This window comes from Anneissia japonica, unplaced genomic scaffold, assembly GCF_011630105.1.
Source record: "Anneissia japonica isolate Jap-2015-1 unplaced genomic scaffold, ASM1163010v1 scaffold4988_len2956909_cov206, whole genome shotgun sequence".
In the NCBI taxonomy this organism is placed as follows: Eukaryota; Metazoa; Echinodermata; class Crinoidea; order Comatulida; family Comatulidae; genus Anneissia; species Anneissia japonica.
The window spans coordinates 1166762-1189198 of NW_022696345.1; the positions used below are offsets into that span (position 1 = coordinate 1166762).

General features: G+C 32.5%; 1 protein-coding gene across 2 annotated transcripts in view; it reads left to right on the top strand.

The window, feature by feature from the left end:
* Window positions 1–19501, top strand: part of LOC117101826 (ephrin type-B receptor 2-like) — a 36778-nt gene extending 17277 nt beyond the window's left edge. For both annotated transcript variants that reach the window (XM_033241921.1, XM_033241920.1), the window contains exon 3: window positions 9829–19501. In XM_033241921.1, the coding sequence (XP_033097812.1) occupies window positions 9829–10518 (690 nt within the window). In that variant the 3' untranslated portion in view covers window positions 10519–19501. The remainder of the gene's footprint in view (window positions 1–9828) is intronic.
* The last annotated feature ends 2936 nt before the right edge of the window (window positions 19502–22437 follow it).

Sequence of the window (22437 nt, forward strand, 5' to 3'; positions counted from 1 at the left end):
ATGATGGTAAAGATAATGATGAAAATTTAATTTACAATAAAATTTAGAGTTAACAAACATATGTAGGTCATACCACAACCTGTCTATTTATATTTCAACTGGTTTTACAAGGAACATTAACACAATTGTCTACAGATGAGAAGATTTCCGGCCAATACAGACTTAATATTTTGCATCAAGTATCTGATTTCAAGCTGTCGGGATATATATAGAGAGGTCTCTAGGTTTGGTCAATAAAACACAGCTTACACACAACCATTGACCAAAATTGTATTGGTCAGTGATATGATATTTCGGTCAAAGTCCCCACGGGTAGATTAATTAACATTGTTAGCTGTCATGCTATTAATTGATTAATCACTTCGCAGTCGTGTTTGTAGCTGCAAACTATTCACAGCAAAAGAGGGCGTTTGATGTGTGAAGTAAAGAGGATTTTGGGAATGCTATGTTGCATGCTTTTGAGGCAACCACATGTGTAATGTACTGATAGTTGAAAATATTGCTTATATTTGCATTGGTAAATTTTGGTTGTGGGGGTGTGGGGAAGGGCTAGTGTGGGGATTATTAAGGTATATAACTACACCTTAAAAAATGTCTAGACTACTGTAGGGCAAGCTCTATGACCAAGTAATGTAAAATCTAATTTAAGATGTCTTGTTAAGATTCTATAGTCTCTTTTTACCAGTGAATCTACAGTGGGGAGGACCTTTCCCATCCTTATTCGCCCCAGCAATGTTCCCACCTTTCTCATATTATGCTGGGTTTCCATAGAGTTGCTCACCCTATCGGCAACAATTGCCGGGAAGGTTGAACCTGGTTCAACTTTGCCGATTGTGGTGCAGACAAGGGTGCATTGCTAGCTACCATGACAAAATTGGGAAGGTACCCCGATTCGTCTGCAACGCTAACGGCAAAGTTGAACCTGGTTCAACCTTCTTGACAGCTGTCGGCGACTGTCGCCAATATGGTGAGCAATTCTATGGAAACTGAGCTTAAGGCACCATTATCGAGATGCCTCCTCTGTGATTGTTATAATGTCATCATAAAAAATTGGAATACTGTTAATTTATATTTAGAAAACTCCCATCCTTAATATCCAGAAGGATATTGATGTTAGGTCGCTGTCTCTGAATCCATATCTCAGTTTAAGTAGAAATTAATTTTGCAAAGTTAAAAGCATATCAACCTAATCAATGTTAATCTAATGTACTATACCTTAATTTATTATGACACATTGTCACTTCTTTTACATGATGACTTCATATGGTACACCTGACCCTTAATGATCAGACTCGGTGTCAGTTTGTGTCAGTTTGGTCTGTCCATATGTACTGGACATCTTTCATTGTTAAATTTTGTCACGTGGTTAAACATTGGGTTCACAATTTACATCTACAGTTATACCCACTGCCCAAAAGAATATTAGTCGAATCTGCCATACCGTTTTATCATAACGACAACATTGTGTCTTATGAAAAGTCCCTTATGATTTGCATCTTTAAATAGTATATAATAATCATCCTTCATATGGTTTGAATCTGAACCCACAGGGCCAACTAGTGAATTTTTTAACTTGATGACATCGTGTTCGATAAAACTTGTATGCGTGTGTTATTCCCACGTGGATGTTAAGATTGGTATCTGCCACCAAATTACATGTGCTTTAAATTGTTTCTTGTTTTCACTTATTTGATGAATCACGAGGTCCCCTACCACTATGGCACGCGAGGATGTTCGTACTCGCTGCAGACGTGTTACAAGTCGCTGTCACTGCATCCCACTTGGCTGTACTCACAAATTAGCTTTGTCATTGACTTCATGTATTTTATCTCAGGCTACTTGAAATTAATTGGTTTAGAAGTTTCTTAAAGTTCTGGATTTTATTAGTTGTTTGGTTGTAAACTCAAAGAGTTATTATGTTGTGTCTTATTGTTCTGGCTCAACGCCTGCTTTGAGATATACTAATAATATTTATATATTTATTGGTTCATGTGTACTTTTAAGATACATTTGGATGGATGTGTTTTACTTAATATGGATATATGTGGAACATAAGCTGTTAAACTAACCTAGAGAACAGGGACTTAGTGCATGTTTTGGCTTCTCTTGATGTCTTTTAAATGAATGTTTACTAATGTCTACTGTTCTGTACCTTACTATTTAGTGTGTTTCAAAAAAAGCAATTTTGGTAGAATAAAAAAAAAGATTCTGGTTCAAATCCTGATGATATTCACTTTAGAGAATATATTGAGCTTGCCAATAAAAGGGTAAAATTCCTACAAACATGTTGCAGATATACAATGTGATTAAGAACAGAAATTTATCTTCTTTCCAGTCAATGTTGTGAACATATTTCCCTTCTGGGGAGTATTCAGATACCCCTTGGTAGTGGAGAGAGGGGAAAAATTTTAAAAAATAGGGGAAGGGGATGTGGAAGTGATAAAATAGTTCTTCTCTGCAAGCATGGTTACAAGTTTACTCATTTTTTTTTGCCTCTTCCAATACATCATGTATTAGTTTAATAAAAATATTAATGTATCATAATTTTAATGTAAAGCAAGGTGATTGGAGGAACATACTGTACACATGTGATGCACCTAAGAATAAATCTACCTTTTTAGGCATACAATCATTTGATATTAAAGTACTTTTTCTGGGAATGACCTGGTTAAACAATTATATAAACATTAATGCATTAATCAATAAATATTTAAAAAGATGTGACGGTCTTTCAAAGAGCCTTTGTTAACAGTTTATGTGCTTTCTCGTGCAAGATTTATCTTGTGAATTATATTTGTTGAATGACATTTCATTTGTTCTGTTAAGTTACCGATTTGTGCACTTCTTCTGTAGAGATACTTGTAAAAACGTCATAAGTCACTAGTATGAATATTCATTGGGTGTTTAAAAGAGTTGTCATTCTATATTCTGCACTTTTCAAGAATCGTGATCATTCATGGCTATAGGTTGTTGAACTGTTGTTAATTTAAAACAGTCCACATGACTATACTTATTCACTGAATTTTTAATTTAAATTCGACCAGATAACATTTGTGACTGGGTCTGGCAAAAACCTGAATTTGTCAGTAAAATTTTAAAAATTAGGTTTTTGGTATTTTTGAATTCTACATGTATAATTTAAGGAAGTGTTTAATTTATGAGAATTGGCAAAGTTTTGAATATTTAATTGATTAGTTGCTAAGTTCTTTAGATTTTAAGAAAATGGCTTTCAGAGATTACTAATTCAATAGCCAATGGTCTATATATTTGTTGATATGTTTCAGTTATATTTTGTAATTGATATATTTTGTGTAGTATTTGTTCTTTCATAAACTAAAAAACATAAAGTACCAATTTTTCACTTGTTTTGACTGCTAGCTGACTAAATTTAGGGTTTTGCCAGTTGATCACATTTTGTAAGCAAGAATGATACTCTTGAGGTTTAATTAAACATTTTATTGATAGACATACAGTATATAGAAAAGTAATTTATACAGTTCCTTACTATTCTAAACACTTTTTCCAACGTTAAATTTCACACCGTGCATCTGTGTTGCTACGTTTGGATCTGTCCTATAGTTTGTCTGGTATTTATTCTCTACTTTAACCGCTTACCATATTACTTCCCGTTTCTTCCATATCGTACATTAAATTTCTCTCAACATTTACTTTAGACAGTCCCTTGAGACACTTGAGTGAAATTTGTTGTGGCAGTTGCATTGTGATTAATATTCCCTACATTCACTGTGCTTTCTTGTTTCACACATGCATTACCTACACATTGATGCATACAACAGATTCTTGTTAGGCCTTCTGCGTAGAATGCCCTGCCGTAGTGAGGTCCATCTCTGTTTAAATTGTAATAATAATAATATGCTTGACCTAATTTCAATCATATATTTTGTACAAAAGCTAATTTGCTATTTGTTCTCAATTTCTTTAATTAAATCAATAATTTAGGCTAATCTATTGACAGCTTTTCAATGTCCCGCATGAGCACGTTGTTATTTTCACTTTCACAACTTTCTCTGGTACACTGTGTATGTTTACACATTCTATAATTCTTGACATTGTAGTCACTAACCCCCTTTGGTGTCTCTTCAAGCATTTAGTCGCGACTTTATTCTTTTAATTTTGTTCGATGACATTTACTTACTGTAATGCAGACACTTACCTAATAATCCACTATTATTAATTATTATATAATTAATTACTCGACCTAATAAATATTTCTTGTTTTTTTGTTGCTACAAATATTATTTATTGTGATTATGTAATTTGAGACAGGTATCTACGTATTTGGCATCCGAGTTTGAATTCATGATAAACCATGGACGCACCAACAATTATCACATTTATTACATACTGTGCAGGTGTGTTACAGTGACATCATGGGAAAAGACCTAAATAATTACCAGACAGACATACTTGTCTCAAGTTAACTTGCTTATTGAAGTTTAGAATAAATATAACTAATATGATTTTTTTTTAGCAAAAAGCGGGTCATGCGATAATGAACTTTGAACTTTATTGGCAAAAAGCGGGCCATGTGATGATGAACTTTGAACTTTTACTTGCATACACGTAAACCTAAATGCTTTCGTATTATTCATGCAGGTTTTACGCACACGCATATAATATATATAATTATCTAGTATTTCTCTTGCATTAAAGTTCCATTTTTCCTGACTTGATGTATCTTGCATCAAACTTATTTTTTAACTAAATTTAGATTCAACCATTATTTCATACATACTGATTGTTTTTTTTACCTTTGAAATTTTTATAAGAGATTATAATGATGTCAATCTCTGAACTTATTAAGTATGTGATTATCGTATACATTTTGCATGATCATTCATTGTCTTGTTAATGAACATTGTCACAGTGTCCCTCTAGACTAGCAATTAGACATTGATGTGAGAAGTATTGAGTTTAATCTTCAGTACCCTTCAAATACACTGATTACCACATCTTGCACACTGAGAGATAGAAGTTAACTTGAAACACAAAGTTCTGTGGATCACACATTCAAAAAATTTCCTGTTTTTGAAGAAATTGTAAAGGTTAATTATGAAAATATATATTAGATCTGACAAATTTTATTAACCTTATGTATTTCTATACATTAATAGTGAATACAAATTCTTAAAAATTGAGTTAATTGCCATTATTTATTGTGTCAAAATGAATGATAATTACTATAATAAATAAAGTATTGCAAAAAACTAAAGACATTAAATTACTGTCGTTTGATAAATTGCGGAATGGCGCACACCAATTATGTCATCAATTTTCTCATCAGTATTGGACAAGAACAACACGCGTGATTCATCCAAAATGTTATTTAATTCAACCATTAAAATGATTAATTCCTTGAAAATACTGGCAACCACCATTAAATTGAATATTAAAAAAATGAAATGCTAATTACAGAGTATCATGTTTGTATGATAGATATCACATACCAAAGAACTGTGTACACTGAAGTCCATAGGAGAGACATTCCTAAACTGAGCATCTAACATATGCAAATGCACTGAGTCATGAATATCTAACATTATCACTCTAAAAATATATTCTTATTGCTGTCATCAGTAATCCGACATTCATGCTATATTTTACCATCATTAACCTATGCACATTAATATTTCTACCATTATTTTTCACATAAAGGTACCTGTAACTAAAATTATCATTTGCACAGTCATGCTATATTTTATCATCATTAATCTTATAAACATTCATATTTCTACCATTATCATTATTGTTCATATACCTGTAACTACAATTATCATTTGGACATTCATGCTATATTTTCCATCATAAATCTATACACATTCATATTTCTACCATTATTTTTCATATAAAGGTACCTGTAACTAAAATTATCATTTGCACAGTCATGCTATATTTTGTCATCATTAATCTTATAAACATTCATATTTCTACCATTATTATTATACATATACCTATAACTATTCATGCTATATTTTACCATCATTAGTCTATACACATTCATATTACTACCATTGTTTTGCATATGCCTGTAACTACATTTATCAATTGCATAGTCATGCTATATTTTACCATCATTATTCTTAAAAGCATATTTTTACCATTATTGTGTATGCTTATTGTATAACTAAAATTTTCATTTGGACATTCATGCTATATTTCTACTATCATCTTGAGACATTGATATTTATACCATTGTATACTCATCACTCAGATGTAAGTACTGTATTCATATTTCATTTATACCATCTCTGATGATAAAATATTTTATGTCCACCATTAAAGATTGCAGTTTACATCCATTGTGCTAATTACATTGATCAAACAGTTCTACAATTATCGTTATTGATGTACATTAAAATCATTTCTACCATCATCTCTGGCAGTCATTTACATCATCACTGATATAGGCCTAATTATTCATATTTCTCTGACATTCATAATTTTACCATCATCATTCTAATGTATACAGTGCTTTAATTTTTCATATTTTTCAACATTACACTATAGCTTCATATTTCTAAACCATCATCTTTCCTGTATCCAGTTTATAAACTGATCCATTAATGGCTGTAACCAAACATCCCACAAATCAAAACTATATCTCATTATACAATTTATCTTACTTATTTTACTCTTTCTTCTTATATAACATATTCATGGTTGATTGATTGATTGATTGATTGTTATATGGTCACACTGATGACTATATTACTGTAAATCTGTCACTCCTGATGTCATCGCGTAATCTATATCCGATTCTATCATTACATTGCTCATTCACTTTTTATTTTTCATCATCATACTCTTCACATTCTCATCCTTTAACAATTTATATTTTTTACCATCAACACACTTATGCATTGCATAATTATTCATCATCACCCTCAGTTGAATTATACTAACTGTATTAACTTATTTAATGTTGGGTATACTGTAATATTAGACAGGGTCTTTATCCTGGTACTGAAACTGTATAGGTCTACGAACACTAAACTGCATTGTATTGTTTCTTGTATAATTATTAGTAGTAGCAAAGATACTAGAAATACAATACTAATAGAGGAAAACTTTATTAAAAATCAGAGTCCGGTCATACAATTTTGCGCTTTTGTATCTGTCATTTTATTGTTTTTATTTATTTATGCCTACTTGTTTGTATCTTATGGATAATGGCAGCGATTTCAACCTCCGCAAAGGAGATTATGTATTCGCAGTTATGTAATGGTGGCAGAAGTTTTTTTAGGTCTAGCTGCACGATGCGCCCCATTGTTTGTATTCCCACCATGCATTTCTGTAGAACAGTTTTTTCTGTTGAGAATTCTATCTTGTGTTTCTAGTATCTTTGGTAGTGTAGGCCATGTCTCTTGTTTATAGGGTGCATGTGATGATGCGTTTTACACATCAACAGAGAACCAGCAGGTTATGAACGTCATTTGATAGATCACAAAGGAAATTGACCTTACAAAAATCTGTTTTTTGATCACTAATATCTCCACAATTCATTTTTCATTTGCTATCCTTCATTTAAACTTATCAAGCATAGCTAATAGTTGATCAATGCGGACAGCAATAATTATTTTTCTATCGACACTTAGGGACAAAAGGCCTACTTGATGAGTACTACGTAATGCTTAGTAATAATACTGTCAAATGAAGTGTTCAGAAATTTATGTGGAATTGTAGCCTAAATGCATATATACATTTCTTGACTTTTGGTTATTTTTTTAATATCACATTGTAGACTTTTATTCACATGCTTGATTAAGAAAATAGTGTTCTTGTAGGAAAGAGGTTAATTTCTTAATATCTAGTTAGAGTTAATAAATTATCCTTCACAATAAAGAAAAATTAGCAAAAAAAATTGTCAATTGTAGTTTAGTATTACCATAATCTAGCATAGGCTTCAGAAATATAAAAAATATTAAGTATTTCTTATATTTTTTTCTTATATTCTTCCAAAGTTCTTACCTTTCAACTGAAGTTTATGATGAGAAACCATTTTAAATATAAATTTGACATATGATGAACATACTACTTCAGTGTTGATAACTTAAGCTCCAACAATATTTATTCATAAATATCCCTTGTTTGCTAATATCCACGTTTCAGGAATTGTCATACCAACAGTTGGTCATTCCACCACATACAGTTCAGATAATTAAATCAAGTATCATGGGCCACATAAGGTTGTCATAGCAACAGTTGGTTATTCCCTAGCCAGTGTGCGCATAATTAAATCTAATCACATGATTGGGTATATGAGGATAGATGTCTTTGATAATGTTCATTTAAAACGGTTGTATACTCCTTAGGGTAGAAAGAGATTGTCAAGCTAGATTTTAACTCTGCCCTCATTGATAACTTCATCAACTGTCTCGTATGACACGTCCCAATGCCTAATGATTAGCAGCCTATAAATGTTCTCCCAGTAGTACGAGAGAAAGCCTAGTGGCATAGAAATCCCCTTCCAACAACATGTGAGAAGGAATCACTTTATAGCTACTAGCTTATGAATTCCTTCCCATTGGGACATTCAATATTGTTCTTAATTACTATTCACATCAGTATTAAATATTCTGCTACAATGTACGTAAATCTGCATTTTTTTTTTCTAAATGAGTTCTAATATTTGAGTCATCTAACTAGTCATCATTAACAGGATAGCTATTATCATTATAGTACATAGTACATTGGTTAGTAGTAGTAGTAGTAGTAGTAGTAGTAGTAGTAGTAGTAAAACTTTATCCACAAAACAATGAATATATGCTGTGTTTCATTATGGCCATGAGAAAACTTACAATTACGTTAATTTTATAACACATTACTGTACATTATCATCATACAAAAACAAAAGTTACATGCTGAACATTAAATAATATAGATACATTACTTAATTATTATACTTACAAAGATTGGGGAAAAAAAACAAAACAAAAATTCTACAATTTAGTTAAATATAAATATATATAATCTATATTAACAATGTCAACATTTATTATGGGAATGGAGAATTTCACAAAAGTATACTGTTAGATATGAAACAGAAAGGGCAAACAAAGCAAGAAAACCAAAAAATTAGTGATTTATGCAAAGTGTTCATACTAAATACTTACTTTAGTTTCATTAATTATTACAAATAATTGGAAATCTAACTGATGGTTAATTAGTTGCCTTAATACTGGGATTTATTCAGAAAATAAAAGTCTTGAGCAAAGTGAAAAAATAAAGAAAACTATAAAGAAATAATTATAAACAAAGTGAACAACAAATAGAAACAAATAAGAACATCATGAACAAGCTTGCTCCATTTGACTCAAATCCCTGATGAACACTCTCAACTCTATACTAGATAATCTGTAAATCCCAGGTGCTTTGATAATTCTCTTTAATCCATAATAATGGATCCTGTAAGCTTCTTATTCCCATGTCTCAGAATTGATTGTTCCTTATTGTGTTCATCTAGAACACATCTAGTACAGAACATTCTTGTTATGCAATTTTTTTGGTTTTAAAATTTTAACTTTGCATAGTTGTATGACTATCTATATCTTTATTTTTATAATCTTTATATATATAGTTTGATATATAATTGATTTGTTATTTTTATGTGAATTTGTTTATCATTCACTTAATTTTGTTTAACCTCTACCATCTTGTTTAGGTGAATATATATGCTGGTAAAAATGTATTAAAAAGATAAGATAACTATACAATTTATATTAAATAAAAGATTTAAAAAATAATATATTATTTTATTGAATTTTGTGATGCTATTAGAATTATAATATTTTTATCTATTTTTTTTAGTGGGTTGAGACTGGAGCAAGTTATGAAAGACGATACCAAGTTTGTGCAATACTCAGTCGTACCGGTAGTCAAAACTTTTGGCTTCGCACACCATACCTGCATCGCTCAGGTGCTAATCGGATTCATGTGGAGATAGAATTCACAATGTCATCATGCGAAGGCAGAAATGATGGACTTGTGTTATCGTGCAGAGAAACATTTGATTTATATTACATAGAAGCTAATGCAGATTACGCCACTGAAACAACACCCTCATGGAATTCTCCTCCGTATACTAAGATCCGCAGAATTGCTGCAGATGGGCGTTTTTCAATGCAGAATGATGTACGAAATACAGTCGATGAAGTATTTGGACCTGTTTCACAAAATGGATTCTATCTTGCATTTCAAGATCAGGGTGCTTGTATGGCAATTTTACGTGTACGCGTCTACTACATCAAGTGTCCGTCAGTTATTGCAGGACTTGCAAGATTCCCTGAAACAATCACAGGGTCAGAAGTTACATCTTTGGTGAGTGTTACCGGGACGTGTTTAGAAAACACTGAGCGAATCGGCTCCCATGATCCTACTTATCAATGCCAAAGCGACGGTATGTGGATTTTGTTACGGGGAAGCTGTGGATGCAAGGCAGGATTCGAACTTCAGGAAAACACCTGCTCAGGTAAGTTTTTTTTGTTTCTCATTTTTTAACTTTTTATCTAACTCATTTTTAAGTGATATCAGAATGATAAACCTTTGACCTGTCTATATACCTCAGCTACGTAGGACAACATTTTCCAATGATAATCGGTTTGATCTTCAACATTTTACAAGATTATTAGTTTGATTGATATTCAAAAATCTTGTAAACCTTTGATTTTGTTTGTAAAATAAGTTTATAGGTAAACAATAAAGAATAAAAATAAACTGAGTGAGCAAATGAAGAATAAGGAAACAACATGCACATGAGATAGAAAATTGATTGGATAAGTGATTAAATGAATAAACTTTACGAAGAATAATCTTCAGAAGATGGATGTATAGTGGAACAAATGCATCAATAAGCAGGTCACGGCTGAGTGCATAAATTATTTACGCCAACAAGTTTGACGTACGAATAACTAACAAAACCTTTCAAATGAATTTGCTGAAATGTACCGAGATTCTGCTATAGGCTGTACATGAAACCGTTGATTTTATCTTTATGTTTCTACAACATTCATTCTAATTGGACGATATATTCAATAGCATACCGCAGTGAGATGTCATTTGAAAAGTATCAACGTCGCGCCTCTGGTCATGTCGTTTTGCAGGCCGCACAAGGTCTGTTTAAGTGGCGCCAGATACTGACGACACATGTACTCTGGGCATTGGGACTAAAATAGGCCACAAACTTAACATTTCAGTGTCTAGGAATCGATGGTTACTTGAGATGTTATCTCGCTATAAAAATGAATGCTATTAATTTACCCACTTATAATTCCATCTCTTACCTGACTGTCTTTAATAACATCCTCGCATTATAAATCTTCATCCTCCATCTATATAACTACCTTGTTATAAATTGTTATTTTTTTGCACTATATCTAAACTGAATGCTGAAGTTTTCAAATTAGGTTTATCCATTCTATCTAGGCCAGTTATTTTATCTGAAAATTATATTAGCAGATAGTGAATCTAATACGTACAATAGAACCATAGTAGGCCTATTATTGAAAGTAATGAACTGCTTTGAAGCACTGTGTAGGTTGTTGCCCTAAAAATACTGTGCTCCATTTGCCTTGGCTCTGAGCAAACTCGGCAATACACTTTGTTTTTCCTAACCCAGTTCACTAATAGTGTATGCAACTAGTAAAGCTGATGTTTAATGATAGAAACAAGGGCATTAGTTGTGACCTATATAAAGCCATGTGCTTATATCCAGAGTATTAGTGGTGGAGCGCTTGGTAATGGTCTGTTTACTTGTTGATCTTGTTAAGTGGCTTAATCTTCCATTGGACATTAATTATTAATGGTTATTAATTAAGTAGTAGCTAAAGCTTTACAAGAATAAATTTGAACATTGAAATACAACATCAAAATTTCTTGCTTTGTATATTTAGATGTTTCTGTAATAACTTTCAAACAAAAAATTAAGAAAATATTTTCTGTGATAATAAATAACACTATAAAAAATAATTTGAAATAACATCAACAATACTTCTTAAAATAAACCTACTATAAATTGGATATTAAGCAATTCATGATGTTTTTACTAATACCAAAAATATTGGCACTTTTGTCACAATAAATTATATATAGTCAATAAGATTTCATAAGCCTAATAAGAAGCATTGAATAAAAACTTAGCACTTTATTGAATTCTGAACTATCTGCCCAACTGAACTGTTAACCAGTCCACAGAATAGAACTACTGTAGTTAACAGAATTGTTAACTGTGGTTGTGACTGCACGTGAAAGTGCTATTTCATTATGTACAGTATCAGCCATCAATAAAGCCTGTAACCAGCTTGTGTAATGGGAGAATCAATTTTTAATCCAAATGGAACTCAATTTTAATACAAGAGGGGATAAATATATCTTGTTACTGTTTCTGGAAATGTATCTGTTTGAATGTGTTTTATTTTTAGGGATCATTTTGTGAATGAGGATTGGGGGAGGGGAATTTCTCCCTCTGAACTCCCGCTGGTTCAGCTACTGTGTTAGAGCAGAACTATATTCCATGGGAGATTGTGTGATTCTTGGTTTCCTGGTTACAAGCATGATATTTATGGTATAAATGGATATTATTCACATGAATAATTAATTTGTATAATTTAATCCCTTAATTAACTTAATCATGCATTGTAATTCCTTTAAATCAGTAGTTAATTATTTATGAAGTGATACCACAACAGTATCGTTTACAGAAATCACTGAACTTTGCCAGCTAAGCAAATATCAACACAAAGACACATTGCGATACTGTACATGCTGAGGTATTGGTACCTCACTCACAAGTAAGAGAGTTTGATTTGTTATGTCTGTAAACAGATAATTAGGGATTAGCAAGGCAAGATGAGTGTATCATCATATAATGTTGCCACTTCACAGGAAATGTTACCTTCTCAGGAAAAAAATATGAACAGATGTAAGATACTTATCTGACTGTTTGTTATTTCCGACCCAACGACTTTACTAATCGCTTTGTTGTTGTGCTCATGTTTAAAAAAAAATCACCATTTCATTCGGTGATTAATTGTGTGAAGTTGTATGGTAGATGTTTCCCAGTTTTCCATAATTTGTTCGGCTGAAATGTGCAGGCACTCATTCCAAATGGAGTATAGTAATTGTTTGAACTGATTACCACTAGCCTTGTGAAGCTTTTATCTATTGTACTATAGTTCCACTACGATATTACAATTAATATATTTTTATTTGCTACATTTTTATATCACATCTATTTTTATCCTTTAGTGCTAAATTTGGACAGTTATATCAATGTTGAATTTGTGGGATGGGGCCTACTTACATTGCATGACCGCAAAATTTAATATAGCAGAAAATCTTGTAATGTACACATGTGCAAACATTGTGATATTTTGAGAACGATCTTTGTTTCTGTTGCACATGACGCTACATTAAAGACAAATAAGCATTGGCATGTCTGCAGGGTATATTACACTAACTTCCAATAATAGTTCTTTACTCGACTACCGGTAATGAAACTTGTGAATCTAGATCAGAAATTGTTGGCCAAACTCTTCCACATGATGCATGCATTATGCGTGCATTATGCACATTTCGTGTGTAAATTGCACGTGGCATAAAGTTACTCAAAAATATGAATAGTTCATTAATAACCTAGCCAGCTCACAGACCTAGTCTTCCAGATACTCCCTGCTAGTCTTTTTCACGTTATGTATGATGTGCACGTAGATATTTAGATCTATAGGGAAGAAACATTTGAAAGAGATAGCCATGAGTCATGTTATGACGTGTACCATAGATCTTCATTGGTATTTATATTAATGGGCTGATTTATATTCACACCCAATCAGGGGGCAACTGTATTTTTCATCCAAGTGATAGTTAAAATGACCAATTATCAATTATCTCATCCGATCTAGCATTTATAAATCTATTCATGATGAACTGAAAATTAGTTGAGGAAAGGTAATCGAACAGATCCATCAATAGTGGCAGGTACAAATAACTAAAGTACTCCCTGGTTTTGTACTTACAAAACTTCAATTTTTTAAATACTAAAATGGTGATAACATGTACAGACATGTTGACAAAGATGCTCTTCCGATGCCAGTATAAATGTTCACTTCCATATTTCCTACAGTAGTTACTTTAAAGCTATTATCCATTTACTTTTATTTTATCTTGTTCCTTTTTAAGAATTAAAATTATATAGAAGGAATTATGCAAAATTCTTTATTACGATAAATTTGTTTAATCCTAATGTCGTTGACTTCTTTCTAGTCATTCCATTCATAGGATACAAGCATCTCATCTAAAGATGTCACTGCATGGTGTGAGATAATCTAAACCTTAAATTAGATTTACATGGAACGTGCCTTGTACATACTCTACTTGTTCCACTTACCCCTGCCACCTCAAGTTGGCTGGCAAATTAGCCTCTTAGGAGCTGTGTTTTGCTTGTCACAACACCAGGTGGGGTATTCTATGGAGTATCCTCGGGTTAATGAATACCTTGAGCGTGATAGATCTGTTATTATATCTCCGATATATGATATAGGTATCAAAATATTTTTCATATTGATGAAGCTGGTTGAATGCTTTGATAGTTTGTTGCCATCTAAACAGTTGTTTAAGATGTTGAGATAAGATGAATAGAAGATTGAATTGAAAATTCATAATCAGTTGTGGTTAAGTGGTTCATTGCCCAGCTTAGAACATTCAGGGTTCCTGGTTCAATTCCTGCCAAACTTCTAGATTATTTTTATCATGACGAGATAATTAATTAATGACACTCAATCAAGAATTTTTTATAATAAAAAATTACTTTGTAAAACTTAGTAAAGCTAAAAGATGAGAATTTTGATAATTAACACATTGAATGAAATTTTGTTTAGAAATTATAACTCTCTGTGTTACAGTATTACCAATGACATAAGTATGTAAAAAATTCCAACAAGTATAGAGAAAGGGTATTATCTTAATGGAAATTAAAAACTTAAGATATAAAGGAACGGTTGTAGTTTTATTCGGCAATGGATTTTAATATGGTATCTCTTACTTCATTGAGCCAATTAACACATTTTCTATATCTATATCAAATTCAGTTTGCGTCATGAATGAATAAAAGATTGTAGTACATTACAGCTATCTTGAATTTAAAAATCTCTTAAACAACATCAGTCTTGCCTGTCATATATCAGTAAGTAAGTTAATAGCTTTGAAGCTAATATTAAGGAGACAAAATTAAGTAACTTTACTCACTGCAGACTTATGGAAGATGAAGTCGACTTGTACAGTAATTCTAACTTCTAATTAATGGCATCATTATTGGTACACTTTCATTTTTTTCTCTCATGAAACTATCAAATTAACTATGGTATGTTGTGAGTATGTTACGGAAGTTCTATCGATTTGGAAATGCTGACGACTTGAGACCAATTCCAGTATATTGTGGCTGTACAAACTAGGAGATAATTTCCTTTTTAGTACCTTGCAAAAATCAATAGACGCTATGATTCTTCCCTTGGCTATTAATCTTCAAATCTCGTTTTTCTAACTTGTAAAATTAATTCCACAAGAATGTATCTAGCGAAAGTTTAATTTATCTCATCTGAAGTAATTGTCTGCAGTTTAAAACTGTTGCCAGTACGGTGACGAGAGGAAAGAAATATTAACGTTTGGAAAACACAGACAGAAATGCTAAAAACTTCTTGCAAAGAATTGGCTATATTTTAGTAGCTTGTGTCAGTCTTGGCGGGCCTGTCAACTGCCATGGTATAAATCAGTATAGGTCTCATTGATTAAACACAGATTGATTCTGGTCATGTCACGAACATTATTGATATAATAAAACTAGGTTGTTTTCAATGACTTTATTTTGATTTATATGAAAAAGAAAGAATATGAAAAGATTCTTATAAAAATGTAACTAAAATAACAGAAAAAGTATAGTAGTATAATGTATATTCATATTTAGGAATATGAAGTAACATGATGACAATATTTTAATGCTGACCAGAATTTGAGTGCCATATACCATAAATTCAGAAAAGAAAGACCATTCCAGCACATTATAAAAGCATGAGACAGTTAAGATGGGTCTGCAATATCTGGAGTGAACCTGTGGAAATCATCTTGCCTTCAGATCCTAATTGCACTAATTATATTGGTGTTGAGGTTCAAAGAAGTGTAAACGCCATCTGAAGATGAAGGTCGGCATATGATTTTCAAACCTAAAGCGACCTATTTTTTACAAATCTTTGAGAAAGAGTTATAGGTATGCGATGGTGGAATCTCCCACCTCAAAAAACAATCACTTTAACGTAAAGTTAATAGTACTAGGTGACTCAAGTAAAATTATTTGAAGTTGAATCAAAGTGGAAATGAAATTATATCGACTCAGTTGGAGTCAAAGACATACTCCCAAATTTGATCAACTTTGAGATCAAAATATTAAATATATTTTTCTATAGGCCTACTTTTCGACAAACCTCTTAATGGTTAATGCTCTGAATGGGTTCAAAGACATTTGAACCTACAGTATAGCAACTTTAGATTTTGTTTGGAAATCAATTCTTCTGCCAAGTATGTAATAATGGTATTATAGAAGGCTGTCCGAGGACAATGCGTGAAAGGATTTACAGAAAAAAAAAACAAACCACTAATTTGATATTTTCTGTGCACAATTCTTCCACAGGAGTGGATCCAAGGCGGGAGAGGGACATGGGGACATGGGGAAAAAAGAAAAAATAGAAAGAGGAAGAAGGAGAGAACCCTTCCCGTAAAAAAAAAAAAAAAAAAAAAAAAAATATAAGAAAAGGGAAGAAAAGAATAGAAAGGGGAAGAGGAAAAAGAAAAGAAAATGGTGTAGCACCTCCCACCATGACACATATAACTTCCTATAGAGGTCGGTGCTTCGCACGATGCATGACCTCACCCACATTTATCTCTGGATAAGAGGGCTAACAATGATGGCAATAGAAAAAACTTGACTACCTCAGCTATCGATGGAAAGCAATAAATAACTATTATGTCATAAAGCTACTTTCCAAATGGGTCCTTGTACATTTATGTTTACAGTCACCTGACAACAAATATTATGTTGTACAGTATTCATAGAATAAATCACCGGAAGGACACATAATTTAACAAGCTTATTGGAAGATGATGGAAAACCTCACTAAATTGCATGTTCAATTTTATTGCAACCACTATGGAAGGCCTGAACTGTCTCCACATCTTCCTTTTATCTCTCCCTCCCGTCTAAAATTCTTTCCAAGAAATAATACAATATACCCAACTCTCCATCTCATAAAAATAATCAATAAAAATAATATTTAAAATGTTTTATTTTCATGACCAAATTATGTTACAAATATGTTAGATAATGTTTAAAAAAATGGATATTAGTCATTGTTAAAAACTAATTTATTTCAGTTATTCTAGGATTTTATTGTCAAGACTTCATAAAAGCCTTTATTAGCACTGGTCGATACTTCTGAAGATAAGTTAATTAACAATCAGAGGACATAGTCAATATTATTAATGATATTTCAAATAAGACAATTTCTTCTTACAGTACCTCTATAGGTATTAAGAATATCTTACTTTTAAAAGCATAAACATTTATGTGAGTTGCTAGCAGTAACCCATTGAAAAAAAAAATTAGAAAAATAAGTGTTGTGTTATGATATATAAGTACATAAAAGAAAAATTCTTTCTTTATTGTTATTATGATATAATTTCAACAAAGTTGTTGGTATTTTGAGTTGTGATAATTAGTTTCTTCAGTTGTGATAATTAGATTCTTCAGGTTTTATAGAACACTAGAAACAAATTAGCTGAACACTAATAACATTTACATTCTAGCTACCATCTGTTGTTTTGAAAGTAGCCCTTCCGGAAGACCACACCAGAAGTTTCTATTAATCCTCCCTGCATGTTAAAATATAACAATCCTGTCTTCTGTTGTAATTTAGTGGGTAGCCTAATATTATAGCCAACTAAATGAATGGTTGGATGTATTGTACATTTAATTGTCATCTGATTTAGTTATAAGGCCACTTTAAAAACCATCAGTCTTCTAGTGATCTAATTTACACTTGAGATAACTTTTTCTAAAGAGTTATTTACTTGGAAATATTTAATCTAATTACTCCAATCAGACAACAATCAAAACGTTAAAAACTTGGTGCCGACAAACGTTTTCTGTTTGATTTCCTCACAAAAGAATTAATGATTTGTAATTAATTTTAATGTGTGTTATATTGATCAGACATAATCGCGAGCATTTAACGATAATATTTCGCAGTCAGAGAATTCATAAAATACATTGTTTTCCCCATATTTTTGGTAGTACTTAGATTTTATATTTTAATCTCATTATGTCCCCAATAAAATCTTAATACATTCCTAAAACTTAAATAAATTTGACAAAATTTTACATTTATTTGTACGTTATTAACACAGTTTCATGTGTTCATGAAATATTTTTTTTCATTCATCCAGTGTCTAATCTAAGTACAAACATCCTGTGTTTCTACCTTTTCATTGACTGATGTGCTTCAGTGTAACACCATACTTAGGTATGCCTTCTCTTAGAATTCAATGCTTAAACATATACAATTCCGTAAAAACAAACGTTACAGAGGAAGAAATCAGCGTTTTGTTCAAAAGCACATGAATTGAAGCATTCATGCGTGAAATGATGACTTTGCGACCGGCACTTAGCAGTCTGGCTAACGTTTGTTGATGTTGTTGTGTGTAGAGGAGTATGAATTGTTCAATTATTAATTTACAGCTCGTTAAACCTGCTTCCGGTGTTTAAAGTGATGGGAGAAGGAATATGATATGAAATTAGGAACATTGAGGGAATACCAAAGAAATTTTTTTGGGGGGAATTAGTTTAGTCTACTTTGGTAGCTGCCATTCTTTTTATTGGCTTGCTTTTATTTGTATCTCAAACTGATTTATGAAGTTCGAATTGTAGGAGGATGGATTGTTGGTATAATGTTTGAAAATGTTGAATGAGCTCTTTCTGCCTAAAGATACCTCTCAGCACTGTCTCCTCCCTTCATGTGTTGAACTAAATGTAACCTGTATTAGACAATTAATTATAGAAGTACACCTGCACGTTCTTGTAATGGTAAATGTAATGACATTAGAATTATATTACTCATTTTTCTTATAAATTTAGCTTCAACTTAACTGATACTCCCAACCACAATATTTTATACATTGGAATTAATTAAATTAATTGTGCAATTCATGTGTACCCTCTAAATGTAAAGTACTTGGGTCAAATCCTTTGACACTTTGTTTTTTTTTCTCACAACTAAAATCTACTCCATTTCATTAAGCCTTTTTTAGAGATTCATTCCTGTAATTGGCCAGAGGACTTTTTTGGATGTTGAAAAAATAAATGTTATGCTACAAATGAAGGTAGTTCAATTATATTAACAAAATGGTAACCATTCAACATAATGCAGTTACTGTAAAAAAAAAACAACCTATAAACATGATTGGCAGTGTCGTTGATATCCGCATTGATGCCCGCATTGATGCCTGATTTGTAAAGGGCTGAGTGGTTTAGTGATTTCTGTTTAGGTCTGGGTATCTGATATGAATAACTATTATATATTTACTATACAGTAATAACTACAAGGCAAACTGGTGTCTTGCAATTGTCTGTTATTTTTAAAACTTGGCTAGCAATTCTAATGCACTTTTGAGGAAACCTTTTGAAGGGTCCCATCAATAGGGTGAAATTATTGGGAAATTATATTACTAGAGTGTCAAAACTTTAATAATTGCTTACCAAGGTGATTCATTCATTTTTTGTTTTGTTTATACTGGGGAACCTGTTCAATATATTAGATAACTGAACTTCCCACTGGGCCCAAGTTTTGCCAGTGAAAGTTTAGGGAGAAGAGTTGTAGTTGACTATAACAATTCTGAGTTTGAAAGGATTTGAACTGAGGATCCTGGCATGGGTGAATCCAGGAGGTGAACGATAGGGTAGCTATCCACCTTCAACCTTTCCTAAAAGAATACAGAGGTCTGGCAAGTCCTTTGACCAACAGACAAGATGGCTTATTAAGAGAATGTAAAGCATCTAGGAGTGGTTTCATACTACAATTGCAGTTTTGCTTCTCAAACTTGAGGTCAGAGGTTCAAAATCCCTTGCTGTGTCCTTAGGTAAGGCATTTAGGGTCCTGGCATGTGTGAATCCAGAGGGTGAACCTACGGCAGTGGTGGCACCAGGATTTGGCTGACGGAGGGTCCAAGGACGAGGACCTTGACGAGAAAAGGTGGGCTCAAAATCTCTTGAAAGTGTTCCAGGAGGCGATAAGCCTCCAAAAAATATAAACATATTTTTTTTTCTCCCTGACAAATTGTGGTTTTTCTCCCCGACAGGGGTCTGGGTCCCCCAGCTGGTGCCACCCCTGACCTACAGTTGTCTCTAGTAGGTTCAAACACAAAATGTGCTGATTACTAACTGCAACATTACAAAATGCTGCTCAGGGATCTGAGTATTTTTATCATATGTGCTAGATCCAATAACCGGTGGTAATAATGTTAAGTGCATAGAGGTCTCTACAATATATACTCTATAAGTCGAAAATTATTATTATGGAAAGGGACATATTTATATCATCTAATTTTCACTCTTGCCAGAGCCATGGGCTTGCTTCCACCCTCGCCCCAGCCATGGACGTGCTTCTACCCTCGCCCCAGCCATGGACTTGTTTCCGTCCTCGGCCCAGCCAAGGACATGCTACCATCCTCACCCCAGCCAAGGACTTCTTCCATCCTCGTTCCAGCCAAGGACTTGTTTCCATCCTCGCCCCAGCCATGGACTTGCTTCCATCCTCATCCCAGTCAGGGACTTGCTTCTCTCACATTAGCCCCATTACTTAAACCGTGCTGCCCCTTTTGTATTCATCATTGTTGTCACCATTTTTTCATATTAAACAGGAAAAAAAATCCTATTTAAACAACCTGCTTACACTACCTAACTGCTTCCATCCCCTCACCTCCTTCCCCGTTCTTCAATCCCAGATCTACCATTGACGGGTTTTGGAATGCAAATCTTAACCACTGTCGCTCTACCTGGAGTCACAAATCAAAGCAGACATGTTGTTAGTAGCGTAGAGGTTGTGCAGAGATGGTGACCCATAGAACCTTGAATGATAAATGCTACTAAAATAATGTTTATTCACTATGCCTATTAGTATTGGCATCTGCACTTTACTTTGCTTTAACAACAAGGTTAGAAAAATATCTTCTTTATAAATTAAAGGGGACATTTTTCATTGAAGTTTCAATGAGGCTGCATTTTATGCAAGTATCCAAGAAAGTGTATGTCACCAGAAAAACCATAATTTAAAATGTTAATCTAGTTTGTATAAAATATTTAAAACACCTTTTTGTGTTTATGACATATTATATCAGAAAGCATAATTATATTTACCTCCCTGTACTTAGCATATAGTTAAGAAAATTGAATATCAATAATATAAATAAATAATTAATTACAATTCTGTGATTATGCTTAAAACTTTAATTTGTTAATAATTTACTATGGCGACAAACAATTCAGGAGAGACTTAAAAAGCATTTTATATAAATAAAATGTCTTTAATTGAGGTTGAAAATTAAACAGACTTGGCTTGTATGTATTCTTAAATCTCTGTAGCCATAATTTCTAATAAAACCTCATGTTTTCAAAACAAGCTATGACATAGAGATTGCTTAAGTCCATACATGCCCTTTTCTTCGCCAATTAAGATACTTCACTGATCAATCTGAACTACAGTATCATATGCCTATATACTACGTTATATGAATTGAACAGCTTATAAGATCATATGAAGAGGTCTTTGGGTTGAGATAAAACCACAAGGGAGGCAAATTGTCGTATGGTCTGTAATCGTAACTACTTATGCCCAAGTGGCCAGCTGATTGCATCAAAAGCCATATGGCAAAGTATGCGGCGGTGCCTGTGATCTGAAAAATCCTGTGTATTGCTACTGAAGAGAAAAAAATTATGATCAAAATATTTTATTTTGTATTATGTTATATTATATCTTAAAAACTTGCAGTGTACACTCTTAAGCTATGTATATTCATTAGATGATGTTAATTAAGATAAATGGTTATTCTGTATTAATTTAAAGTACATTTTATTACCGTTGTACAACATAATGTAAGTAATTAACAAGGGCAATGCTTTTTGACATTGAAACTCCTAGTAGACAACAAAGTAGTATGCTGTAGTGTATATGTATGGACATCAGGAAAATTTCTTTTAAGGGCTTAATGAGTGCCTGGAGGATTTTGAGATCCACAAGGCATTATATAATAATTTTGTGTTTTATATTCTGAGTAATATAGTTAATTATAAATAAAGAATTATATATATTATACACACACACACAC